Below are 24833 nucleotides of genomic sequence, written 5' to 3'. Positions count from 1 at the left end.
TGTGAATTTCTTGACCCTGGGGTCTCACGTTTCCCCCTGGGGAGGGGGTAAACTTTACTATAGTTTATATAAGGAAATCACATTTTGGACCAACATTTGTTTAATTTCCATTGGAAATAATTCAATTTGGGTTAGCATTATCAGTATTAGGTAGCAGTTTGATAATAAGCACATACCAGCTCTGACTGACCCCCAGGGGCTGATGGGTGGGGCCAAAAAGGGACGAATTTACTGAAATTTATTATGGTTTATAATATATGGCAAATGATACTTGGAATATTACATGTTAATAACTTGATTGGAATTATAACCTTGAGTTGACAGTTTGATACTTTGAAAATTTTGAGCCAGCCCTATCCCCAAGGGCTGTAGGGTGGGGCTCAAGGGAGTCAGTGTGCTAAAATTTCTTCATTTTCCTTGTTTAGAATCAGAGGTGCTAGTTTCAAATCCTTTTTAGTCTGAAATCTGTATGCTTGATATTGAATAAGGTGGTTTTATTGTTTTTTGTCACTTTGAATAATATTTCTGTTCATGTTAAAAACGAAATCAACTCTCTGTATAAATATATCAGGTGACCGTTAAGGCCCATGGGCCTCTTGTTGAGTTTATATTTAATTCCGGACATATATCAATATTACTCAGGTTTTAATGATAAGCTCTTGTAATAATCAGATATTAATAAAGATAGAGATACCACATGTTAACATTGACCTGGTTACTTTATAGAACCTGGTAACTTTATTGGTTCTTGTTACTTTATAGAACCTGGTTACTGGTAACTTTATAGAACCTGGTAACTTTATAGAATCTGGTAACTTTATAGAACCTGGTAACTTTATAGAACCTGGTAACTTTTTAGGACCTGGTTACTTTATAGAACCTGGTAACTTTATTGGACCTTGTTACTTTATAGAACCTGGTTACTGGTAACTTTATAGGACCTGGTAACTTTATAGGACCTGGTTACTTTATAGAACCTGGTTACTGGTAACTGTATAGAACCTGGTAACTTTATAGAACCTGGTAACTTTATTGGACCTGGTTACTTTATAGAACCTGGTTACTGGTAACTTTATAGAACCTGGTAACTTTTTACGACCTGGTTACTTTATAGGACCTGGTTACTTTATAGGACCTGGTAACTTTATAGGACCTGGTAACTGTATAGGACCTGGTTACTGTATAGGACCTGGTAACTTTATAGGACCTGGTTACTTTATAGGACCTGGTTACTTTTTACGACCTGGTAACTGTATAGCACCTGGTAATTTTAAAGGACCTTGTAACTTTATATGACCTGGTAACTTTATAGGATGTGGTTACTTATGTGACCTGGTAACTTTTTAGGACCTATGTGTTGTCTGTAAGTAAGCTTGTTTCCACCCCAGGATATGACCTGAAGCAGGTGAACCTGTTCATCAGTAAGGTGTTTGAAAATGTCGGCAGTCTGGTATATGAAGAGGTGGAGGACAATGAGAAATACAGCTTCATGATCACCGGTGTACTAAGTACACTCGGAGAACGACTTGACTTCCTACAGGTAAAATTGTCACTATATTATATATAATTACTACCGGTGTACTAAGTACACTGTCACTATATTACTACCAGTGTACTAAGTACACAGTCACTATATTACTACCGGTGGACTAAGTACACTGTCACTATATTACTACCGGTGTACTAAGTACACTGTCACTATATTACTACCGGTGTACTAAGTACACTGTCACTATATTACTACCGGTGTACTAAGTACACTGTCACTATATTACTACCGGTGTACTAAGTACACTGTCACTATATTACTACCGGTGTACTAAGTACACTGTCACTATATTACTACCGGTGTACTAAGTACACTGTCACTATATTACTACCGGTGTACTAAGTACACTGTCACTATATTACTACCGGTGTACTAAGTACACTGTCACTATATTACTACCGGTGTACTAAGTACACTGTCACTATATTACTACCGGTGTACTAAGTACACTGTCACTATATTACTACCGGTGTACTAAGTACACTGTCACTATATTACTACCGGTGTACTAAGTACACTGTCACTATATTACTACCGGTGTACTAAGTACACTGTCACTATATTACTACCGGTGTACTAAGTACACTGTCACTATATTACTACCGGTGTACTAAGTACACTGTCACTATATTACTACCGGTGTACTAAGTACACTGTCACTATATTACTACCGGTGTACTAAGTACACTGTCACTATATTACTACCGGTGTACTAAGTACACTGTCACTATATTACTACCGGTGTACTAAGTACACTGTCACTATATTACTACCGGTGTACTAAGTACACTGTCACTATATTACTACCGGTGTACTAAGTACACTGTCACTATATTACTACCGGTGTACTAAGTACACTGTCACTATATTACTACCGGTGTACTAAGTACACTGTCACTATATTACTACCGGTGTACTAAGTACACTGTCACTATATTACTACCGGTGTACTAAGTACACTGTCACTATATTACTACCGGTGTACTAAGTACACTGTCACTATATTACTACCGGTGTACTAAGTACACTGTCACTATATTACTACCGGTGTACTAAGTACACTGTCACTATATTACTACCGGTGTACTAAGTACACTGTCACTATATTACTACCGGTGTACTAAGTACACTGTCACTATATTACTACCGGTGTACTAAGTACACTGTCACTATATTACTACCGGTGTACTAAGTACACTGTCACTATATTACTACCGGTGTACTAAGTACACTGTCACTATATTACTACCGGTGTACTAAGTACACTGTCACTATATTACTACCGGTGTACTAAGTACACTGTCACTATATTACTACCGGTGTACTAAGTACACTGTCACTATATTACTACCGGTGTACTAAGTACACTGTCACTATATTACTACCGGTGTACTAAGTACACTGTCACTATATTACTACCGGTGGACTAAGTACACTGTCACTATATTACTACCGGTGTACTAAGTACACTGTCACTATATTACTACCGGTGTACTAAGTACACTGTCACTATATTACTACCGGTGTACTAAGTACACTGTCACTATATTACTACCGGTGTACTAAGTACACTGTCACTATATTACTACCGGTGTACTAAGTACACTGTCACTATATTACTACCGGTGTACTAAGTACACTGTCACTATATTACTACCGGTGTACTAAGTACACTGTCACTATATTACTACCGGTGTACTAAGTACACTGTCACTATATTACTACCGGTGTACTAAGTACACTGTCACTATATTACTACCGGTGTACTAAGTACACTGTCACTATATTACTACCGGTGTACTAAGTACACTGTCACTATATTACTACCGGTGTACTAAGTACACTGTCACTATATTACTACCGGTGTACTAAGTACACTGTCACTATATTACTACCGGTGTACTAAGTACACTGTCACTATATTACTACCGGTGTACTAAGTACACTGTCACTATATTACTACCGGTGTACTAAGTACACTGTCACTATATTACTACCGGTGTACTAAGTACACTGTCACTATATTACTACCGGTGTACTAAGTTCACTGTCACTTTATTACTACCGGTGTACACTATATTACTACCGGTGTACTAAGTACACAGTCACTATATTACTACCGGTGTACTAAGTACACAGTCACTATATTACCACCTGTACATGTGTGGTCAACATATCCCTATTGGTATTATAAAGCTGAAATGAATGGCAGATTTTACCATTTGAAAGGCCGCATGGGTAAAATAGATTAATTAAATTCTTTCAAAAAATATCCAATATTTGTAGATTGATGATACTTGGCCTCTTTAAATAAATTTGACCTTTACCCTCTTTCAAGTTCACAAATGCAAGATGAATGACAGGTGATTGATCTTATTTATATAATCACTATTGAGGGTAGACGTGTGTCGTATAAACGGCTGGACTGTGTAAAACAGTAATGATGTTTCAATTGAGTATGACACTTGCAGACAAAATAATATGGAAGTGTTGTATTTTACAGCTACAGTGTGGCAAAATACTATCAGGGTTGAAGGCATATATTACGGCTGTATATTATAATGTTAATATGTAAACTTTTCATAAATAATTCAATAATTCAAAACGTTTTGGCTGAAGTATATAGAACAACTTGGTAGAGTTTTCTTATCAAACTGCGACTTTGTGGCTGCCTGAAAATTGACAATATTCGAAGTCATAAAATCAGTGTTTACCTTTACATTTACACACAGCTACGTATACAAGCACCTTCAGTTCAACCGTAAATCTGTGACATTGTCCGTATGTTAACCTCTCTTCACAGCCTGTAACATGTGAGGGACAAATTGAGACCTGGCTCACCAGCTTCATTCTTGGTCTGAAGAATGCTTTACAGTTCCAAATGGCCACAGCTATGGGTGTGGAGAAACCCAAACCACGTACCAGGACAATACGGAGTGCAGGGTCACGCAAGGTCACAGTAGCTGCCCGTGCCTCCAGCTCAATGAGTAAAGGCAAAGGTAAGTGGTTACTGCAAGTTTCTGTTTAAAAGTTTTGTTTTTTTGGTGTTTTTTAAGTCACACAAAAAACTGCACATATATCAGAGTAGAATAAACCTGTTGTTAACCTAAGATCTAAGCTTTACTTATACTTAATAGAATCTTTCACCCCCTTAGGGGTGAGATAGGAGAATCTCAACCCGAGGGGGAGGATTCTTAAGTTGCCAAACACGAGGCTTTGCCGAGTGGTTAGGGACAATTTTTTTTGTTCATTCCTCATAAAGTTTTATGAGTTAATTTTGGAATACATTTTGGACTCTTTAAGATTGCTAAGGTAAAGAACAAATTGGTGTTAACTTGCATTGTAGTAGGTTTGTATTTGACGTTGGGAATATTCATAGTAAAACTGTGGAATTGGATGAATACACTGAGCAAATCAAATTCTGGTGACATTTTATTTGGCACATTACACTGTAACAGTTACATTTATGAAAATGATTCCAGTTTAACAATTAATAAGCAAAAAACTCTAATGAAAAACATAAACTTTCCTTGTGTAATTATCCTACATATGGTACTATTTGGTTAGTATGCACTGTATTTATATTAGGTTGTATGTTATACTGTTGATACATTTGCCCTCTATTGATGACAGACAAATTGTAACACAAGACCTTTACACTGTAGGCTGGGAATCACTGAGAAAGAGATTTGGAATTATGCAGACATTACAAGGTTTATCCGTCATTGATGTCGGAGACTTTTTTTTGTACTCAGATGGGGTGGTCTGGTCCTAATACTTCTTCCGTGACATGTATGGATGGTAGAACTTCGTTACTTGGGAGGAAAAATAAATAATTAGAAATTAAGGCAACATTATGACACAAGAATGATAAGCTTTCTTTACTTAGAGTGTGTTACTTGATCCTCTACTGTAGAATTTCCATGTATAATTGTTTAGTAGAGATTTGATGAACTACTCCCACGTTTAGTAACTTTGTTTAGTAGAGATTTGATGAACTACTCCCATGTTAAGTAACTTTGTTTAGTAGAGATTTGATGAACTACTCCCACATTTAGTAACTTTGTTTAGTAGAGATTTGATGAACTACTCCCATGTTTAGTAACTTTGTTTAGTAGAGATTTGATGAACTACTCCCATGTTTAGTAACTTTGTTTAGTAGAGATTTGATGAACTACTCCCATGTTTAGTAACTTTGTTTAGTAGAGATTTGATGAACTACTCCCATGTTTAGTAACTTTGTTTAGTAGAGATTTGATGAACTACTCCCATGTTTAGTAACTTTGTTTAGTAGAGATTTGATGAACTACTCCCATGTTTAGTAACTTTGTTTAGTAGAGATTTGATGAACTACTCCCATGTTTAGTAACTTTGTTTAGTAGAGATTTGATGAACTACTCCCATGTTTAGTAACTTTGTTTAGTAGAGATTTGATGAACTACTCCCATGTTTAGTAACTTTGTTTAGTAGAGATTTGATGAACTACTCCCATGTTTAGTAACTTTGTTTAGTAGAGATTTGATGAACTACTCCCATGTTTAGTAACTTTGTTTAGTAGAGATTTGATGAACTACTCCCATGTTTAGTAACTTTGTTTAGTAGAGATTTGATGAACTACTCCCATGTTTAGTAACTTTGTTTAGTAGAGATTTGATGAACTACTCCCATGTTTAGTAACTTTGTTTAGTAGAGATTTGATGAACTACTCCCATGTTTAGTAACTTTGTTTAGTAGAGATTTGATGAACTACTCCCATGTTTAGTAACTTTGTTTAGTAGAGATTTGATGAACTACTCCCATGTTTAGTAACTTTGTTTAGTAGAGATTTGATGAACTACTCCCATGTTTAGTAACTTTGTTTAGTAGAGATTTGATGAACTACTCCCATGTTTAGTAACTTTGTTTAGTAGAGATTTGATGAACTACTCCCATGTTTAGTAACTTTGTTTAGTAGAGATTTGATGAACTACTCCCATGTTTAGTAACTTTGTTTAGTAGAGATTTGATGAACTACTCCCATGTTTAGTAACTTTGTTTAGTAGAGATTTGATGAACTACTCCCATGTTTAGTAACTTTGTTTAGTAGAGATTTGATGAACTACTCCCATGTTTAGTAACTTTGTTTAGTAGAGATTTGATGAACTACTCCCATGTTTAGTAACTTTGTTTAGTAGAGATTTGATGAACTACTCCTACGTTTAGTAACTTTGTCGTAGGCTGTTGAAGTTGACCTCTATGATTACACTCCGCCAAATAACGAAGTTCTGCTTCATCTTCCTACTCCCTGTACACATTCATACTTCTTAATTCTTGCCTGAATACTTCTCGATAATTCATTTTGTTAATAAATTCAGTTTGGACTTTATGTTCTCCAAAATATGACACAGTTTAATCTACTCAGCTGTGCTACGTTCACTTGAGTTATGAAATTTTAGTGATTTGGCAATTTTTCTGGTTTTCATTTATAAAACTGGTTTAATGTGTAAAAGAAACATTTAGCTTTTCATAAATATGCTTTAATCTATTTTCAACAAAATATCATATAAATGCAAATAAAATCCCCAAATTAAGTAAAATTCAAAAACTCAACTTGTCCAAACTTAATTGTTGCAGAGACCTTGGAGTGAGACTTTCTTGTGCTTGAGATTGAAATTGTTGCATGAAACTGAAGTGAAGTGTAAATACTACAGAATTCAGTGTTACTAGAGATATGTGTGTTTGATATACCAATGTATACACTTCATCTGCTGCTGAGGAACATCAACTGTTCCCCTCTGGAAGATTTTAACTTGTCCTAAGTAGAAACTCGATTTGTTATATGTTTTTCTGCTGTACTGATGACGGGTAAAATTTGTGGTCTGTTATATTCTTACATGGCCAGCTAGTATGTTTGAACTTGAGATAGTTGAGTTGAAAATTAAGAGTCTCAAAAAAGTCTTTTTTGATTCTTTGACTTTCAGTGACATTTGGGAAGAAAGGTAGATAGCAAATAGTGAACTTAAAAAAGGAATTCTTTAAATGATAACCCGATATGTAACATGTAAATCATGATAATTATCATATCATCACTGTTTAAAAAAATGTAGAAGAAACAGTTACACAGAGTAACATCAGCACATAAAATATTGAAATTAACTAAATTTAACTGAAAAAATCAGATATAACAGGAGCGTTATGAGCATAACTACCTCCTTACTGAAATACTCAGCTTTTTATAACAACTTCCCCACAGAAAAATTAATATTAATAATAGTTTACAGGTATCTCAAGCTGCTGTTGTCTGGTAGATTTGTGTTTTGTTTCATTTTCCAACAAAACAAGACATACATTCTCTTTATGCAACTATTTTCTCCTTTTTCCTTTTATTTGATTGTCATATGTTATGTATAAATGGTTCAAATCATATAAGTAAGATAAGTAATCAGTGTTTTCTTCAGGTTTTACATGAAACCGGCTGGGGACCTTGGTAGTGTTACATATAGACTATATTGTGAAGGGGCATACACTTCCCTGTGGACAGGAACACTGGTGTATAAGTACAGTAGATCATTGTTAGTCAGGCTGAGTCAGTCATCATCAGCTGGTGGACAGGTACACTGGTGTATAAGTACAGTAGATCATTGTTAGTCAGGCTGAGTCAGTCATCATCAGCTGGTGGACAGGTACACTGGTGTATAAGTACAGTAGATCATTGTTAGTCAGGCTGAGTCAGTCATCATCAGCTGGTGGACAGGTACACTGGTGTATAAGTACAGTAGATCATTGTTAGTCAGGCTGAGTCAGTCATCATCAGCTGGTGGACAGGTACACTGGTGTATAAGTACAGTAGATCATTGTTAGTCAGGCTGAGTCAGTCATCATCAGCTGGTGGACAGGTACACTGGTGTATAAGTACAGTAGATCATTGTTAGTCAGGCTGAGTCAGTCATCATCAGCTGGTGGACAGGTACACTGGTGTATAAGTACAGTAGATCATTGTTAGTCAGGCTGAGTCAGTCATCATCAGCTGGTGGACAGGTACACTGGTGTATAAGTACAGTAGATCATTGTTAGTCAGGCTGAGTCAGTCATCATCAGCTGGTGGACAGGTACACTGGTGTATAAGTACAGTAGATCATTGTTAGTCAGGCTGAGTCAGTCATCATCAGCTGGTGGACAGGTACACTGGTGTATAAGTACAGTAGATCATTGTTAGTCAGGCTGAGTCAGTCATCATCAGCTGGTGGACAGGTACACTGGTGTATAAGTACAGTAGATCATTGTTAGTCAGGCTGAGTCAGTCATCATCAGCTGGTGGACAGGTACACTGGTGTATAAGTACAGTAGATCATTGTTAGTCAGGCTGAGTCAGTCATCATCAGCTGGTGGACAGGTACACTGGTGTATAAGTACAGTAGATCATTGTTAGTCAGGCTGAGTCAGTCATCATCAGCTGGTGGACAGGTACACTGGTGTATAAGTACAGTAGATCATTGTTAGTCAGGCTGAGTCAGTCATCATCAGCTGGTGGACAGGTACACTGGTGTATAAGTACAGTAGATCATTGTTAGTCAGGCTGAGTCAGTCATCATCAGCTGGTGGACAGGTACACTGGTGTATAAGTACAGTAGATCATTGTTAGTCAGGCTGAGTCAGTCATCATCAGCTGGTGGACAGGTACACTGGTGTATAAGTACAGTAGATCATTGTTAGTCAGGCTGAGTCAGTCATCATCAGCTGGTGGACAGGTACACTGGTGTATAAGTACAGTAGATCATTGTTAGTCAGGCTGAGTCAGTCATCATCAGCTGGTGGACAGGTACACTGGTGTATAAGTACAGTAGATCATTGTTAGTCAGGCTGAGTCAGTCATCATCAGCTGGTGGACAGGTACACTGGTGTATAAGTACAGTAGATCATTGTTAGTCAGGCTGAGTCAGTCATCATCAGCTGGTGGACAGGTACACTGGTGTATAAGTACAGTAGATCATTGTTAGTCAGGCTGAGTCAGTCATCATCAGCTGGTGGACAGGTACACTGGTGTATAAGTACAGTAGATCATTGTTAGTCAGGCTGAGTCAGTCATCATCAGCTGGTGGACAGGTACACTGGTGTATAAGTACAGTAGATCATTGTTAGTCAGGCTGAGTCAGTCATCATCAGCTGGTGGACAGGAACACTGGTGTATAAGTACAGTAGATCATTGTTAGTCAGACTGAGTCAGTCATCATCAGCTGGTGGACAGGTCCACTGGTGTATAAGTACAGTACATCGTTGTTAGTCAGGCTGAGTCAGTCATCATCAAGTAAACCCCTACAGTAAGAATGGGTGTAAGTGACCGCTCCATGAAAATCTTCGAGACTGACTAAGGGCCCGCTTTATGTCACAAGTGCATGTTAGTTTTGGTGTTTTTGTACTTATCAAGTTATTAAATTTAACCAACTTTGTTGTAATTAAAAACTGATATTTGTAGTTATTGTTCACAATTAAGTGATCTTACATATTCTGATAAAGCATCAGTGTTGAGAGTATAGGCTATAAGTTTGTTTATTATATCACATATATTCTCTTTGCTAATTTCACAATGCACAAATAAACTCAATTTTTTCTAAACTCTTTTTTCATTAGAGCTTTTAGCCAAGAATAATGATAGGTCACATTGTAATGTGAATGTCTCTGTAGGGGTGACAGTGTGAGTGATTCTGTAGAGGTCACTGTATGGGTGACTCTGTAGAGGTCACTGTGTGAGCGACTGTAGAAGTCACAGTGTGATTACTCTGTAGAGGTGACAGTGTGGGTTTCTCTGAAGAGAGCATAGTGTGGGTGACTTTGTAGGAGTGACAGTGTGAGTGACTCTGCAGAGGTCACAGTGTGGGTCTCTCTGAAGAGGTCACAGTGTAGGTGGCTCTGTAGAGGTCACAGTGTGGGTCTCTCTGAAGAGGTCATAGTGTGGGTGACTTTGTAGGGGTCACAGTGTGGGTGGCTCTGAAAAGGTCACAGTGTGAGTGACTTTGTAGGGGTCACAGTGTGAGTCTCTCTGAAGAGGTCACAGTGTAGGTGGCTCTGTAGAGGTCACAGTGTGGGTGATTCTGTAGAGGTCACAGTGTGGGTCTCTCTGAAGAGGTCATAGTGTGGGTGACTTTGTAGATGTCACAGTGGCGGTCTCTCTGAAGAGGTCACAGTGTGGGTCTCTCTGAAGAGGTCATAGTGCAGGTGATTCTGTAGAGGTCACAGTATGAGTGACTTTGTAGAGGTCACAGTGTGGGTCTCTCTGTAGAGAGCATAGTGTGGGTGACTTTGTAGGAGTGACAGTGTGAGTGACTCTGTAGAGGTCACAGTGTGGGTCTCTCTGAAGAGGTCATAGTGTGGGTGACTTTGTAGGAGTCAGTGTGAGTGACTCTGTAGTGGTCACAGTGTGGGTTTCTCTGAAGAGGTCATAGTGTGAGTGACTTTGTAGGAGTGACAGTGTGAGTGACTCTGTAGAGGTCACAGTGTGGGTTTCTCTGAAGAGGTCACAGTGTGGGTGACTTTGTAGGAGTGACAGTGTGAGTGACTCTGTAGAGGTCACAGTGTGGGTCTCTCTGAAGAGGTCATAGTGTGGGTGACTTTGTAGGAGTCACAGTGCGGGTCTCTCTGTAGGGGTCACAGTGTGGGTGGCTCTGAAAAGGTCACAGTGTGAGTGACTTTGTAGGGGTCACAGTGTGAGTCTCTCTGAAGAGGTCACAGTGTGGGTGGCTCTGTAGAGGTCACAGTGTGGGTGATTCTGTAGAGGTCACAGTGTGGGTCTCTCTGAAGAGGTCATCGTGTGGGTGACTCTGTAGAGGTCACAGTGTGGGTCTCTCTGAAGAGATCACAGTGTGGGTCTCTCTGAAGAGGTCATGGTGTGGGTGACTTTGTAGGAGTCACAGTGCAGGTCTCTCTGAAGAGGTCATAGTGTGGGTGACTTTGTAGGGGTCACAGTGTGGGTGGCTCTGAAGAGGTCTCAATGTGAGTGACTCTGTAGGGGTCACAGTGTGAGTCTCTCTGAAGAGGTTATAGTGTGGGTGACTTTGTAGATGTCACAGTGTGGGTCTCTCTGAAGAGGTCACAGTGTGGGTCTCTCTGAAGAGGTCATAGTGTGGTTGACTTTGTAGGAGTCACAGTGCGGGTCTCTCTGAAGAGGTTATAGTGTGGGTGACTTTGTAGATGTCACAGTGTGGGTCTCTCCGAAGAGGTCACAGTGTGGGTCTTTCTGAAGAGGTCATAGTGTGGGTGGCTTTGTAGGAGTCACAGTGCGTGTCTCTCTGAAGAGGTTATAGTGTGGGTGACTTTGTAGGGGTCACAGTGTGGGTGGCTCTGAAGAGGTCACAGTGTGAGTGACTCTGTAGGGGTCACAGTGTGAGTCTCTCTGAAAAGGTCACAGTGTGGGTGGCTCTGTAGAGGTCACAGTGTGGGTCTCTCTGAAGAGGTCATAGTGTGGGTGACTTTGTAGGGGTCATAGTGTGGGTGATTCTGTAGAGGTCATAGTGTGGGTGATTCTGTAGAGGTCATAGTGTGGGTGATTCTGTAGAGGTGATAGTGTGGGTGACTTTGTAGGAGTCACAGTGTGAGTGACTCTTTGGCCTTCTTGTCTTTTATCCTCAGTTTTTATCACTCTCCTCTTAAACTCTGTCTGTCAGATAATATGTAGACATTATATAGCACCAATACTGACATACTTTGAGTATAAGTGGAATAGGTTGGGTTAAGGGTTAGCCCTGATTTCTTACCCCTTTCTCCTAGAGACTTATTGCTGATAGTCATAATCGTATAGATAAAATAATACTGTGATAGTCAGCTATGGTAAATAAAAGTATTCCTTATGTTTTCTAGTTGACATTGATATTATTGACATATGTTATAAAATATGAATAGTGTATAACCTTCTGGTATGGTGAGAATAACAGTACGATTGATCAATATGTTAACTGTACTCAAAACGTTTTTATTTCATTTTACTTTCTAAATGCATGAACATTTTCTTGACAAGAACAATTAACTAGCATGAGGTGTGTGCCTGTTGACATGCTGACTGTTTACATATAACCTTGATAAGATCATTAAACAAGAACCATTTTAAACTTCCTGGAGATACTATTGTATAATCTACAGATTCATTGTAGAGCTTTAATACTTGTAATAGATACACTCTTATTGATACACAAATAACTTCAGATATATCAGGTTTGTCCAGAATGTGTTGTTGTTTAATATGTATATTGAAATGAATATAAGGAAAGACATAGCTAGTTTCACCTTTAAATAGATATCTCCTACTAAAGTTATACAGAAAATTGTTGTTTTAATGATTTTGAGATGTACTTGACACAGTAAGGAATTAAAACATTTCTAAATTATACAACAGAATATTTTGAGTGCCAGTGATAATTACTGTGATCGTTATATAAATTTGTACCTTTTGTCTACAGAAAAGAAAGAGGTGGGCAGTAGAACAAGTAGTCGGGGTGCCAAGCGTGAAACCAAGGAAAGCATGAGTCGCGCATCGTCAGTGGCGGACCAGCTCCTCACCGAAACTGACAGAGGAGACAACCACAAGTCATGGACACTGGATCACGTGACAGAAATTGTGTACCTAGCCACACGAGTTCAGATGACAGAGAGGATAGAGTGTGCGCTGAAGGAGTTAGAAGACGGCAAAAAGGACAGTGTTCAGGTACTCATTCCTACTCGACTCACTAGGGAAAGTTTTTTTTTTTTTTAAATTATGATATGTATTAGCCCATGGTGGGGAATACGTGAGAGAAATAATACTGCTTGAATTCACAATAAAGTGGATAGATTTAGGTTTTGCCATTTTGAATTAACCTATCAGTCTGGTTTTTGTTGACCTGTATTCAAGGTAAGAGGATCTGATCATTTACCGAAAAACAAAATATGTATATCAATTTTTATTTTAAATCTCATGCTAAAAACAGACTTGAACACAGAATTTTGGTATATAATGGTATATTGAGCCTGCCCCTGCCTTGGTAGGATCACCACACATCATTACAGCTACAAAATTCTGAAAGTCCTGCAGGCTGTAGGATAAAGTTAGTGTCAAACCCTGATAATACAGTATTTAATTATGAGAAGTTCTTTTTACACAACCAACAAAATTTTCTATGTCACGTTTCGATAACTAGTACAATATGTACACTGTCACCTTCATCAGACAAATGACCAATGAAGTGTATGCACACAAAGGTGTAAAATGTGTACAAGTCGTCCATAAAATCGATGTCCATTTCGGCTACGCTGCAAATGTATGTACAATAGTTGTTATATATGTACCGAAATGACTCAATTCAGCTACACTTTGTTAACACTTGGTCATAGTGTGCTAGAGTCTTTGAGCCCCCTCGTCTCGATTTAGAACTGGCCCACTGCGGCGTATCCAGATGGCTTCCTTTATCTGCCGCTTGAACAGATTGCTCTCTCTGTCCAAAACTTTGGAGTTATCCCAGTCAATCACATGGTTTTTCTGTGTGGCATGGTCTGTGATTGCCGATTTATTTATCTGGGATTCCGACTGTTTTCTTTCAGATCTGGTGAATTTCCTACCTTCTGGGGTGTCTGTGTCTTTCTGGTGTTCCCCAAATTGCCTTCCAGTCTCTCCAATATACAACGCGTCGCAGTTTTTGCATCCAATTTTGTATACGCATTCTGCGACGCTTTCTTTAGGTGTTTTATCCTTAGGGGGGTGTACTAGGATATTGCGAAGCGTCTTGTGGGTCTTCATGGCTGTTGCTATGCCATGACCGCGATATATCCTCTGGATGGTTTCGGATATACCCTTTGTTTACGGGATGACCACTTGACCTTTGGTTTTGTTCTTATCCTTGATTGGCCTTTTCTTGTTCTTCTCCTTTCTTTGACACTGTTTTTTTTACCCGTTTTAGGGCCCATCCCGCACATGTTCTCATTGCCCTAACGATGTGATTCTGCTCTTGTGTTTTGTCCTGTTGTTCTGTGACTATTGTATCACATCTGTTGAGCAATGTGCATATGACGCCTAACTTCTGGTGTAAAGGATGGTGAGATTTGAAGTTCAGGTATTGGTCCGTATGGGTCTTTTTTCTATAGACCAATGCTTTCACGGTTCTGTCTTCTTTCTTTACCAGTAGAGTGTCTAGGAAGTGCATTGTGCCGTTGGTGTCTTCCTCACATGTGAATTTGATGTTGTTAGTGGCATCTATAGTGTTGATATGTGTGGTCAAATCTTTCTGTGACCCCTTCTTGATTATCTCAAGTATGTCGTCAACATAACGTTTCCATCATTTGTCCGAATAAGGTGACAGTGTACATATCGTACTAGTCATCGAAACGTCACATAGAAAATTGTATTGGTTGTGTTTGAAAAGAACTTCTCATAATCCATACGTACCAACCTGAAAAAAATGTTTAGAACAAATGCAGTATTTAAATTTGGCTATTCCATTGCACATGAATATACCAGGTATGCTTGCCACATGATAGACATATTGCCTTGTTTTAACAAGGACAGGCCATTGCTAGATGACAGCTGTGGGCTGTCAGTAATGCAAGGGAGATTGTGTATGCATGTATCATTTGAGTATTTGGTGTGTTACAGAGTGCTTTACAGAAAGTCAATCAGAGCATTCAGGCAACAACTGTCCTACTGAAGGGGCTGGAGGGTGAGCGGGAATCCAAGGGTCGTAACGAGGTCAGCGAAGGAGGTAAATCGACATTATACTTCACATGTGTCAGTGTTAATGTCATTCATCAGTGATGACTTTGTGTTGGTGTTAAGCTAAAGTAATAAGTTGGTTTTACAAATTCCATGTTGTGATTAATGTGATGTATTAAAACATGTACTATACTGATATTACAAAAAATGTTGCTGGTTTGCAGTTCACTCTGTAAAGGAGGGTGACAAAGAGGAGTTGTCAGAGTCAGCATCGGTCGCGGGAGCCCGCAGTAGCTATGCAGCGTCGTTAACTGGCGCGTCACGTAAGGGGTCAACCTTAGATGTAGGTGGCGGTGAGACAGCGCGGACACCCATCCCTGAGGAGGAGGGGTCCACTAAAGGGGATGAACAGTCCTGTAAGTGTGGCTTGGTATTGGCTAACTGGCATTGTTTCACCCTAATCATGGCCCCACTCTCATCCTTCATCCCCTTGTCAAAACATCAGTATCTTTAATGAAACATTAATATTATTGTCTTAGGATTTAAGCATATGACTGCTATTATGAGAGTTATGGCCCTTGATAGAGATTTAATATTGTCATAATCTGGATTGAGAATGTTGGTTAATTCTTGCTCTTAGCTGTTAGTCTCCAGGTATTTCTTATAGTTATCATATACGTTTTACAAGTCAAAGTTATTAGGTCACAGGTCAATACACAGATATATGTAATACTAAAGAGTCTATCGCTATGCTATCGGTATGTGGAATATAAATATTCAATCCTTGGGTGTAAAATTGGGGTCAGAACCAAGGCACTGACTCTCACTCTAAATTGTACAACTAAGGGAGAAATGCATATCCCACATACCAACTCCTTTTCATCACCTGATTTGCTAAGACATGGCAGAAATAACATAATGCAACATTTTATATTTCTTGAAAGCGTACTTACTAACTAAGAAAAGGTCATATTTGGAAGGTGTACCTTAAATGTAAATATTAATGTAAGACCTTACTTTTTGTACTGGAAAGGGTGTTTTATCAATATATATTAGTTTTGAATTTACCATTAGGTATGTTAATTGCTTAATTTCAACAATTTTATTAATCTAAAGTGAATATATAATTTTTTCTATAGTATTTCAAAGTTGATCGTGATGACTATGGTTATATAAATACATGCGTGTAATGTAAGGGTTTTATATTCTGTTATTCAATATTGAGTAAAAGGGAAATCTTCACAGTTGATTGTTGGTCATGTAAGGTTTGTGTAATGTAATAATCACTGTTTGGAAACCTTGTATATTCTGTGGTGAAGGTGACATTGTCACTAACATTTTGTTAAGATTTTTATCTGATCAAGTTTTTGAGAGAGAGAAAGTTGCCTGTTAAAGTCTTTTTGATGTTAATTTATAATGATACAAATTGATGGTAAGGTCTGAAGACTCAGCATTTCCTAATATTAACAAACTTCTGTGATAAGTTACTAAGAGGTAACACAGCATTTCTGAGAAACTTTTTCTTATTTTGAAGGATGAAATATAAAAAAACGGAATTATATATACATTGCATTTTAAATATCAAACACACATTATGTTAAGCAATAAAAGTTGCTTTGTTATAGTGAACACCCTTTATTCCCCATGGATTGGATTCCTGAGGATCCCTTCTGTTGATTGTTAGTGGTCTGGGGTTGTTTGGGAACACTAGTAGATATTGTAAGTGGCACTGAGAGTGTTCTATGTAGGGTTTATGTATGTTTGTTGGTATTTAGCCCTCATGGAGCCTCAGACTCTGGAGCCGGTAGATACAATGAACATCCTAGCGGCCCCACCCATCACTACGTACAGCAAGAAAGAAGAGTCCAAGGAGGAGGCCTCACCAGGCGAAGCTGCAGAGATGAAGCTGATGCTGTTCCCCAGTCAGATACAGAAGCTTACCTCCCTTCTTGCCCTTCTGGCACATGTACGGGACTTCCTGGAGAGGATGATTGAGGCTGATGACACCGCCGCGCTGTCAGGGTTTGAGTGGCGCTCACACCTCCGCTTCTACTTCAGTAAGGACAACAGAGCTGTCAGCATCAAAGTAAGTAGACAACTTGTCAGGTGGAGATAACTCTCCTAGTAGGGGAGATAAGGGATGGGCTATCATGTAAAATGTCGTGGTTTGAAAGTGAGTTAGTTTAATTGCTTAAACAGCCCATTTAAAAGACATCAGGCATGTTTGACTTCATGGTCAGTGTCAATTTTCAGATATATTACAGAAGACTTAGATTTTTATGTCAGAATAAGAAATGTTGAAACTGCTCATTCTATTGAATACAGATGTTTTCTGATCATGGAAACATTAACAACTATAATTGTCAGTGTCTGAATAAAGACATGTTGTAACCCTGTCTGGTAACTAGCAGCTTTATCATACTTATTGATGCTGGTTCTGTAACTACCATTGTTATAGACAGGTATACAGGACAATAAACCTTTTGTTTACAGACACTTGACTCCCAGTTTGACTATGGTTACGAGTACATTGGCTCCAGTCCAAGAGAAGTAATCACTCCACTAACAGAACGGGTGTTTGTGTCCCTCACACAGACAGTCAAGGCTCACATGGGTGCTATGTGTGTCGGACCAATGGTAAGTAAGGGTAGAAATCTCCTGTTAACAACGGGGTGCTATGTGTGTTGGACCAATGGTAAGTAAGGGTAGAAATCTCCTGTAAACAACGGGGTGCTAAGTGTGTTGGACCAATGAGAAGTAAGGGTAGAAATCTCCTGTTAACAACGGGGTGCTATGTGTGTCGGACCAATGGTAAGTAAGGGTAGAAATCTCCTGTAAACAACAGGGATTATCACATCTGTCACAGTGTTGTAACCAAGAAAATAGTTTGAATCCATGCCAGTTAGTGACACATTACAATAATCTACATCTGTTATGAATATTGCTTGTTGGAGTTCCTTGAAAAGACAATCAAACTAGTTTGCATGTTATTTGCCTGAATCAAACAAGTACTGATCAAACTGTGGTAGACAGGATAGAGTTGACTGTCATGTGTTGTATTTACAGGATAGTGGGAAGTTTGAACTTGTCCATGAGCTGGCCCGATGCCTTGGCTATCCCCTGTACAAGTTCAACTGTACATCCACCATGGATTACATGCAGCTCCAAGATATATTCCGAGGCATGGCATCAACAGGCTGCTGGGTGTGCTTCAACAACATCAGTCACCTCACGCCTGCCGTTCTCAGTGTGTACGCCCAACTCATCTCCTCAGTGATGGGAGCCCTCAGAGCAGGCAAGGCAGCGGTGCACCTCCAGTCTGATGACATTCAGCTGAACGCTGCAGGGGCTTGCTTCGCCCTCACTGACAGCGCAGTACAGGTAGCTCAGAAGCTTCTCAAATATCAACATTGTAGGTCCCTGCTGCCATTCATGCTGGGAGATGGGGGGCATATAGTGTTATACACTGATCTACTGTCACTGCTCCTAAAGCCGCTTGATTCCTTCATGATATTCAAAGTCGGCTACCAGAATACCTTGAAGGAGTCCACGTTTCTTTAGATATTTGTTCACCTATTCAGTGACATCACTCCTACTACTTCTGTCAGTAAATTTGAGTCAAATACAGCGGTTTAAGTGTGAGAATACTTAAAATTCACATTTTAGGAATGAAATGTTAAGGTCAACTTCATGGTAACCACTAAATTGTTAAAAAATATGATTTATTTGCATGGGAGCAGGGGTGTTTTACAGACATATTCCAGGTTGCTGATGATTTTATTTGATCATTAGTGCAATTTGTACTTAAAACAGTTTTAATGTCAGAGATTGTAAATATATTCACTCTGGACTTATAATAGGTTTTTTCCTTGGATTTAAGTTGCACAGAAGTGTGATATCCTGTTTCTCCCCTATTTTGAAGTTTATTTTGACAAATGTGTGATAACCTGTTCCTCTTCAGGTACATCCAGGAAACCCAGAGAAGTTGCTGCTCTACTCCTCGTCCACAGCAGCCATCCCTGACTATATCATGGTCCAGTTCCGTACAATCTCTGTTCTCCAACCTGACCTTCACCTTGCCCTAGAGGTCATGCTATCCAGCCAAGGTCAGGGTTATTCCTTGTTTACATTTTATACAATGATGAATTGTGATAAAAAAAAAATCAGGATGGGTGAAACAGGAAAAACTTTAAAGTGAACACTATAAAATGGTTAAAAAGCCAAAATGATGGAAAAAACATTAACATGATTAGTAAGATTGTAGTATCAAGATTACAGATGTATAGAAAAATTGATTATTCTGATTTATTATAGGCTTCATATCAGCCCGTGTGCTGGCCAAGAAGACAATGACACTGTATGACTTGTGCAGAAAACTGTTAGGAACCAATGTGTTTATCACAGAAAATGTTACCCTGGGTAAGTAACTGTTTTTGACATCAAAGACAATGTCACCCTGGGTAAATGACTGTGACATCACAGAGAATGTTACCCTGGTTAAATGACTGTGACATCACAGAGAATGTCACCCTGGGTAAGTAACAATGACATATATCAACGAGAATGTCACTCTGGGTAAATAACTGTGACATATATCAACGAGAATGTCGACCTGGGTAAGTAACGGTGACATATATCAACGAGAACGTCACCCTGGGTAAGTGACTGTGACATCACAGAGAATGTCACCCTGGGTAAGTAACGGTGACATATATCAACGAGAATGTCACCCTGGGTAAGTAACTGTGACATCAATGAGAATGTCACCCTAGGTAAATAAATGTGACATCATGGATAATGTCACCCTGGGTAAGTGACTGTGACATCACAGAGAATGTCACCCTGGGTAAATAACTGTGACATATATCAATGAGAATGTCACCCTGGGTAAATAACTGTAAAATATATCAATGAGAATGTCACCCTCGGTAATTTACTGTTTGTGACATCAAAAAGAATATAGCCCTGAATAAGTTGTTATTTATGACAATTTGTGGGTAAGTAATTGTTTGTACATGTCACCCTTGGCAGGTTATTGTTGTGACATCAAAGAACGTTACCCTGGGTAAGTTACTGTTTGTACATGTCACCCTTGGCAGGTTATTGTTGTGACATCACAGAATGTTACCCTGGGTAAGTTACTGTTTGTAAATGTCACCCTTGGCAGGTTATTGTTGTAACATCAAAGAACGTTACCCTGGGTAAGGTACTGGTTGGAACCACTTGTGTTGATCACAAGTGGTTCCAAACAGTAACTTACCCAGGGGAACGTTCTTTGATGTCACAACAATAGTGATGTCACACCAATTAACTACCAAGGGTGCCATGTACAAACAGTAACTTCCCAAAGTTAATGTTCTGTGATGTAACAGCAATAACCTACCACGGGTGACATGTACAAACAGTTGCTTACCCACAAATTGTCATAAATAACAACTTATTCAGGGCTATATTCTTTTTGATGTCACAAACAGTAAATTACCGAGGGTGACATTCTCATTGATGTCACAGTTACTTACCCAGGGTGACATTCTCGTTGATATATGTGATGTCACAACAATTAACTGCCAAGGGTGTCATGTACAAACAGTAACTTGCCCAGGGTAACATTCTGTGATGTGACAACAATTACTTACCAAGGGTGACATGTACACTCTGATCTTACATCAATAAGCCACCACTATGTTTTGGGGCCTCTGATCTTACATCAATAAGCCACCATTGTTTTTTGGGGCCTCTGATCTTACATCAATGGTGGCTTATTGATGTAAGTTCAGAGGCCTCAAAAAACAATGGTGGCTTATTGATGTAAGATCAGAGTGTACATGTCACCCTTGGTAAGTAATTGTTGTCACATCACAGAATGTTACCCTGGAGTAACTGTTTTTGACATCAAAGACAATGTTACCCTGGGTAAATGACTGTGACATCACAGAGAATGTTACCCTGGTTAAATGACTGTGACATCACAGAGAATGTTACCCTGGTTAAATGACTGTGACATCACAGAGAATGTTACCCTGGTTAAATGACTGTGACATCACAGAGAATGTCACCCTGGGTAAGTAACTGTTTTTGACATCAAAGACAATGTTACCCTGGGTAAATGACTGTGACATCACAGAGAATGTTACCCTGGTTAAATGACTGTGACATCACAGAGAATGTTACCCTGGTTAAGTTACTGTTTCTACATGTCCCCCTTGGCAGGTTATTGTTGTAACATCAAAGAACGTTACCCTGGGTAAATTACTGTTTGTACATGGCACCCTTGGTAGTTAATTGTTGGGACATCACAGAACGTTACCCTCGCTAAGTTACTGTTTGTACATGACACCCTTGGTAGTTAATTGTTGGGACATCACAGAATGTTACCCTGGAGTAACTGTTTTTGACATCAAAGACAATGTTACCCTGGGTAAATGACTGTGACATCACAGAGAATGTCACCCTGGGTAAGTAACTGTTTTTGACATCAAAGACAATGTTACCCTGGGTAAATGACTGTGACATCACAGAGAATGTTACCCTGGTTAAGTTACTGTTTCTACATGTCACCCTTTGTAGGTTATTGCTGTTACATCACAGAACATTAACTTTGGTAAGTTACTGTATGTACATGTCACCCTTGGTAGTTAATTGTTGTGACATCACAGAATGTTACCCTGGGTAAGGTACTGTTTGGAACCACTTGTGTTGATCACAAATATAGACGATTATGCGTACCAGATAGATGATATGGACAACGTTTTTGTTGATACTTCAAAACATCACTTATTATCAAGTCATGCAATGGTCAGATGGTTATTCCAACCTTCGACCTCTGAGCTATAGGATGCTCTACCTGGTCTGACTGGTAAGCACACTACAATCTCTCCTCCTTCAACAAACGACACTCTATACCACCTCCTGTGGGCATTATTGGTTAGGGACCAAATGTAACAGTAGAAAAATGCACAGCCATTGATCTGGTCCTGTATTTATCTACACTCACATCAACAGAAACTATTGTCCTTCAATGTTCTTTTATAATCATTGGTATAGCATGATGTAGGTTCCTCATACAAATATTTCTTCTGTTATTTCTTATCTGTGAAAATATGACACATGATATCTGGTTATTACCTGATGGTTTCACCTTTGGTGCCACAGGCTCAGACGTAAACCATGGACGTGGGGGCTGGAGTATGAAGACCCTGAAGGGCCTAGTTTCTGAGGCAGGCGCATACATGGAGAAATCTAGCGAACAGGGTGAGTGACATCGTCCACAACACATTTGCCTTCCCTTTCATTAATGAACTGATGACACTCATAATTAAAAGGATATTGCAAAATTTATTACAAGTTTGACATCTTTCTTACTTTGTATATATATATGTAAGATAGCTAGGTAATACTAAGTGAAATTAATTGATGTTATTGTTTCAGAAAAAGAGGATCAAGTTGAAAAACAAGACCAAGAAAATGTTGAAAAAGGTACACATTGTTTTGTTATTAGGACGACCATTTTTGTGTTTAATTAAATCTCAATTAACTTCCTACATTTACATATCTTCAGGTGTATATTGTAACAAGCCTATACTACATGTGACAGGTGTATATTGTAACAAACCTATACTACATGTGACAGGTGTATATTGTGACAAAACTATACTACATGTGACAGGTGTATATTGTAACAAACCTATACTACATGTGACAGGTGTATATTGTAACAAACCTATACTACATGTGACAGGTGTATATTGTAACAAACCTATACTACATGTGACAGGTGTATATTGTAACAAACCTATACTACATGTGACAGGTGTATATTGTAACAAACCTATACTACATGTGACAGGTGTATATTGTAACAAACCTATACTACATGTGACAGGTGTATATTGTAACAAACCTATACTACATGTGACAGGTGTATATTGTAACAAACCTATACTACATGTGACAGGTGTATATTGTAACAAACCTATACTACATGTGACAGGTGTATATTGTAACAAACCTATACTACATGTGACAGGTGTATATTGTAACAAACCTATACTACATGTGACAGGTGTATATTGTAACAAACCTATACTACATGTGACAGGTGTATATTGTAACAAACCTATACTACATGTGACAGGTGTATATTGTAACAAACCTATACTACATGTGACAGGTGTATATTGTAACAAACCTATACTACATGTGACAGGTGTATATTGTAACAAACCTATACTACATGTGACAGGTGTATATTGTAACAAACCTATACTACATGTGACAGGTGTATATTGTAACAAACCTATACTACATGTGACAGGTGTATATTGTAACAAACCTATACTACATGTGACAGGTGTATATTGTAACAAACCTATACTACATGTGACAGGTGTATATTGTAACAAACCTATACTACATGTGACAGGTGTATATTGTAACAAACCTATACTACATGTGACAGGTGTATATTGTAACAAACCTATACTACATGTGACAGGTGTATATTGTAACAAACCTATACTACATGTGACAGGTGTATATTGTAACAAACCTATACTACATGTGACAGGTGTATATTGTAACAAACCTATACTACATGTGACAGGTGTATATTGTAACAAACCTATACTACATGTGACAGGTGTATATTGTAACAAACCTATACTACATGTGACAGGTGTATATTGTAACAAACCTATACTACATGTGACAGGTGTATATTGTAACAAACCTATACTACATGTGACAGGTGTATATTGTAACAAACCTATACTACATGTGACAGGTGTATATTGTAACAAACCTATACTACATGTGACAGGTGTATATTGTAACAAACCTATACTACATGTGACAGGTGTATATTGTAACAAACCTATACTACATGTGACAGGTGTATATTGTAACAAACCTATACTACATGTGACAGGTGTATATTGTAACAAACCTATACTACATGTGACAGGTGTATATTGTAACAAACCTATACTACATGTGACAGGTGTATATTGTAACAAACCTATACTACATGTGACAGGTGTATATTGTAACAAACCTATACTACATGTGACAGGTGTATATTGTAACAAACCTATACTACATGTGACAGGTGTATATTGTAACAAACCTATACTACATGTGACAGGTGTATATTGTAACAAACCTATACTACATGTGACAGGTGTATACAGTAACAAACCTATACTACATGTGACAGCTGTATTCTGTTCTAATGTTATAGTATACACCTCTGATGATGATACTTTGATAAGTTGACTATCCCTGATGTATTAATGTTACAGAAGTTGGGTGTTTTTTACTTGTGTTTAAAGGTGATGAAGTGATCTCTGAGGCGAAACTCATGCTTGAGGAGAAGTCTCTGGTGCTGGCTATCAGAGACACATTCCTACCTCGGATGAAGGGACGAGATGCTAGTGTTTTTGGGACACTTGTAGTGGACACCTGGCCAAACATCGACATCCCCATGGTGTTTGGTGGGGAGGAGGATATGTTACCTAAACCACCCCAGTCTCGTGTCAGTTCTGGTAAAGGGACATCCTCCCGGGCTAAGACTGCCAAAAGTCAGGACTCTATGAGATCTCTCAAAGGTAAAATGTGGCCTGTCAAATTTTATGTATA

At 38.7% G+C, this 24833-nt stretch overlaps 1 protein-coding gene across 5 annotated transcripts in view; it reads left to right on the top strand.

Annotated features, from left to right (window-relative positions):
• LOC110461766 (dynein beta chain, flagellar outer arm-like) overlaps positions 1-24833 on the top strand; it is a 202081-nt gene that overhangs the window by 58217 nt on the left and 119031 nt on the right. For 4 of the 5 annotated variants that reach the window (XM_021515407.1, XM_021515405.1, XM_021515406.1 and 1 more), the window contains 14 exons: positions 1389-1540; positions 4353-4548; positions 7510-7527; positions 12976-13220; positions 15141-15246; positions 15422-15613; positions 16973-17283; positions 17691-17834; positions 18264-18578; positions 19159-19303; positions 19512-19616; positions 22350-22448; positions 22626-22673; positions 24527-24802. In XM_021515407.1, coding sequence (XP_021371082.1) covers positions 1389-1540; positions 4353-4548; positions 7510-7527; positions 12976-13220; positions 15141-15246; positions 15422-15613; positions 16973-17283; positions 17691-17834; positions 18264-18578; positions 19159-19303; positions 19512-19616; positions 22350-22448; positions 22626-22673; positions 24527-24802 — 2352 coding nt within the window. The remainder of the gene's footprint in view (positions 1-1388; positions 1541-4352; positions 4549-7509; positions 7528-12975; positions 13221-15140; positions 15247-15421; positions 15614-16972; positions 17284-17690; positions 17835-18263; positions 18579-19158; positions 19304-19511; positions 19617-22349; positions 22449-22625; positions 22674-24526; positions 24803-24833) is intronic. The other variant, XM_021515403.1, reaches the window with a different exon arrangement.

The sequence above is a fragment of the Mizuhopecten yessoensis genome, unplaced genomic scaffold (assembly GCF_002113885.1).
Source record: "Mizuhopecten yessoensis strain PY_sf001 unplaced genomic scaffold, ASM211388v2 scaffold10659, whole genome shotgun sequence".
NCBI lineage: Eukaryota > Metazoa > Mollusca > Bivalvia > Pectinida > Pectinidae > Mizuhopecten > Mizuhopecten yessoensis.
Note: the sequence above shows the minus strand (reverse complement) of the source record. Positions and strands in the feature narration are given on the sequence as shown.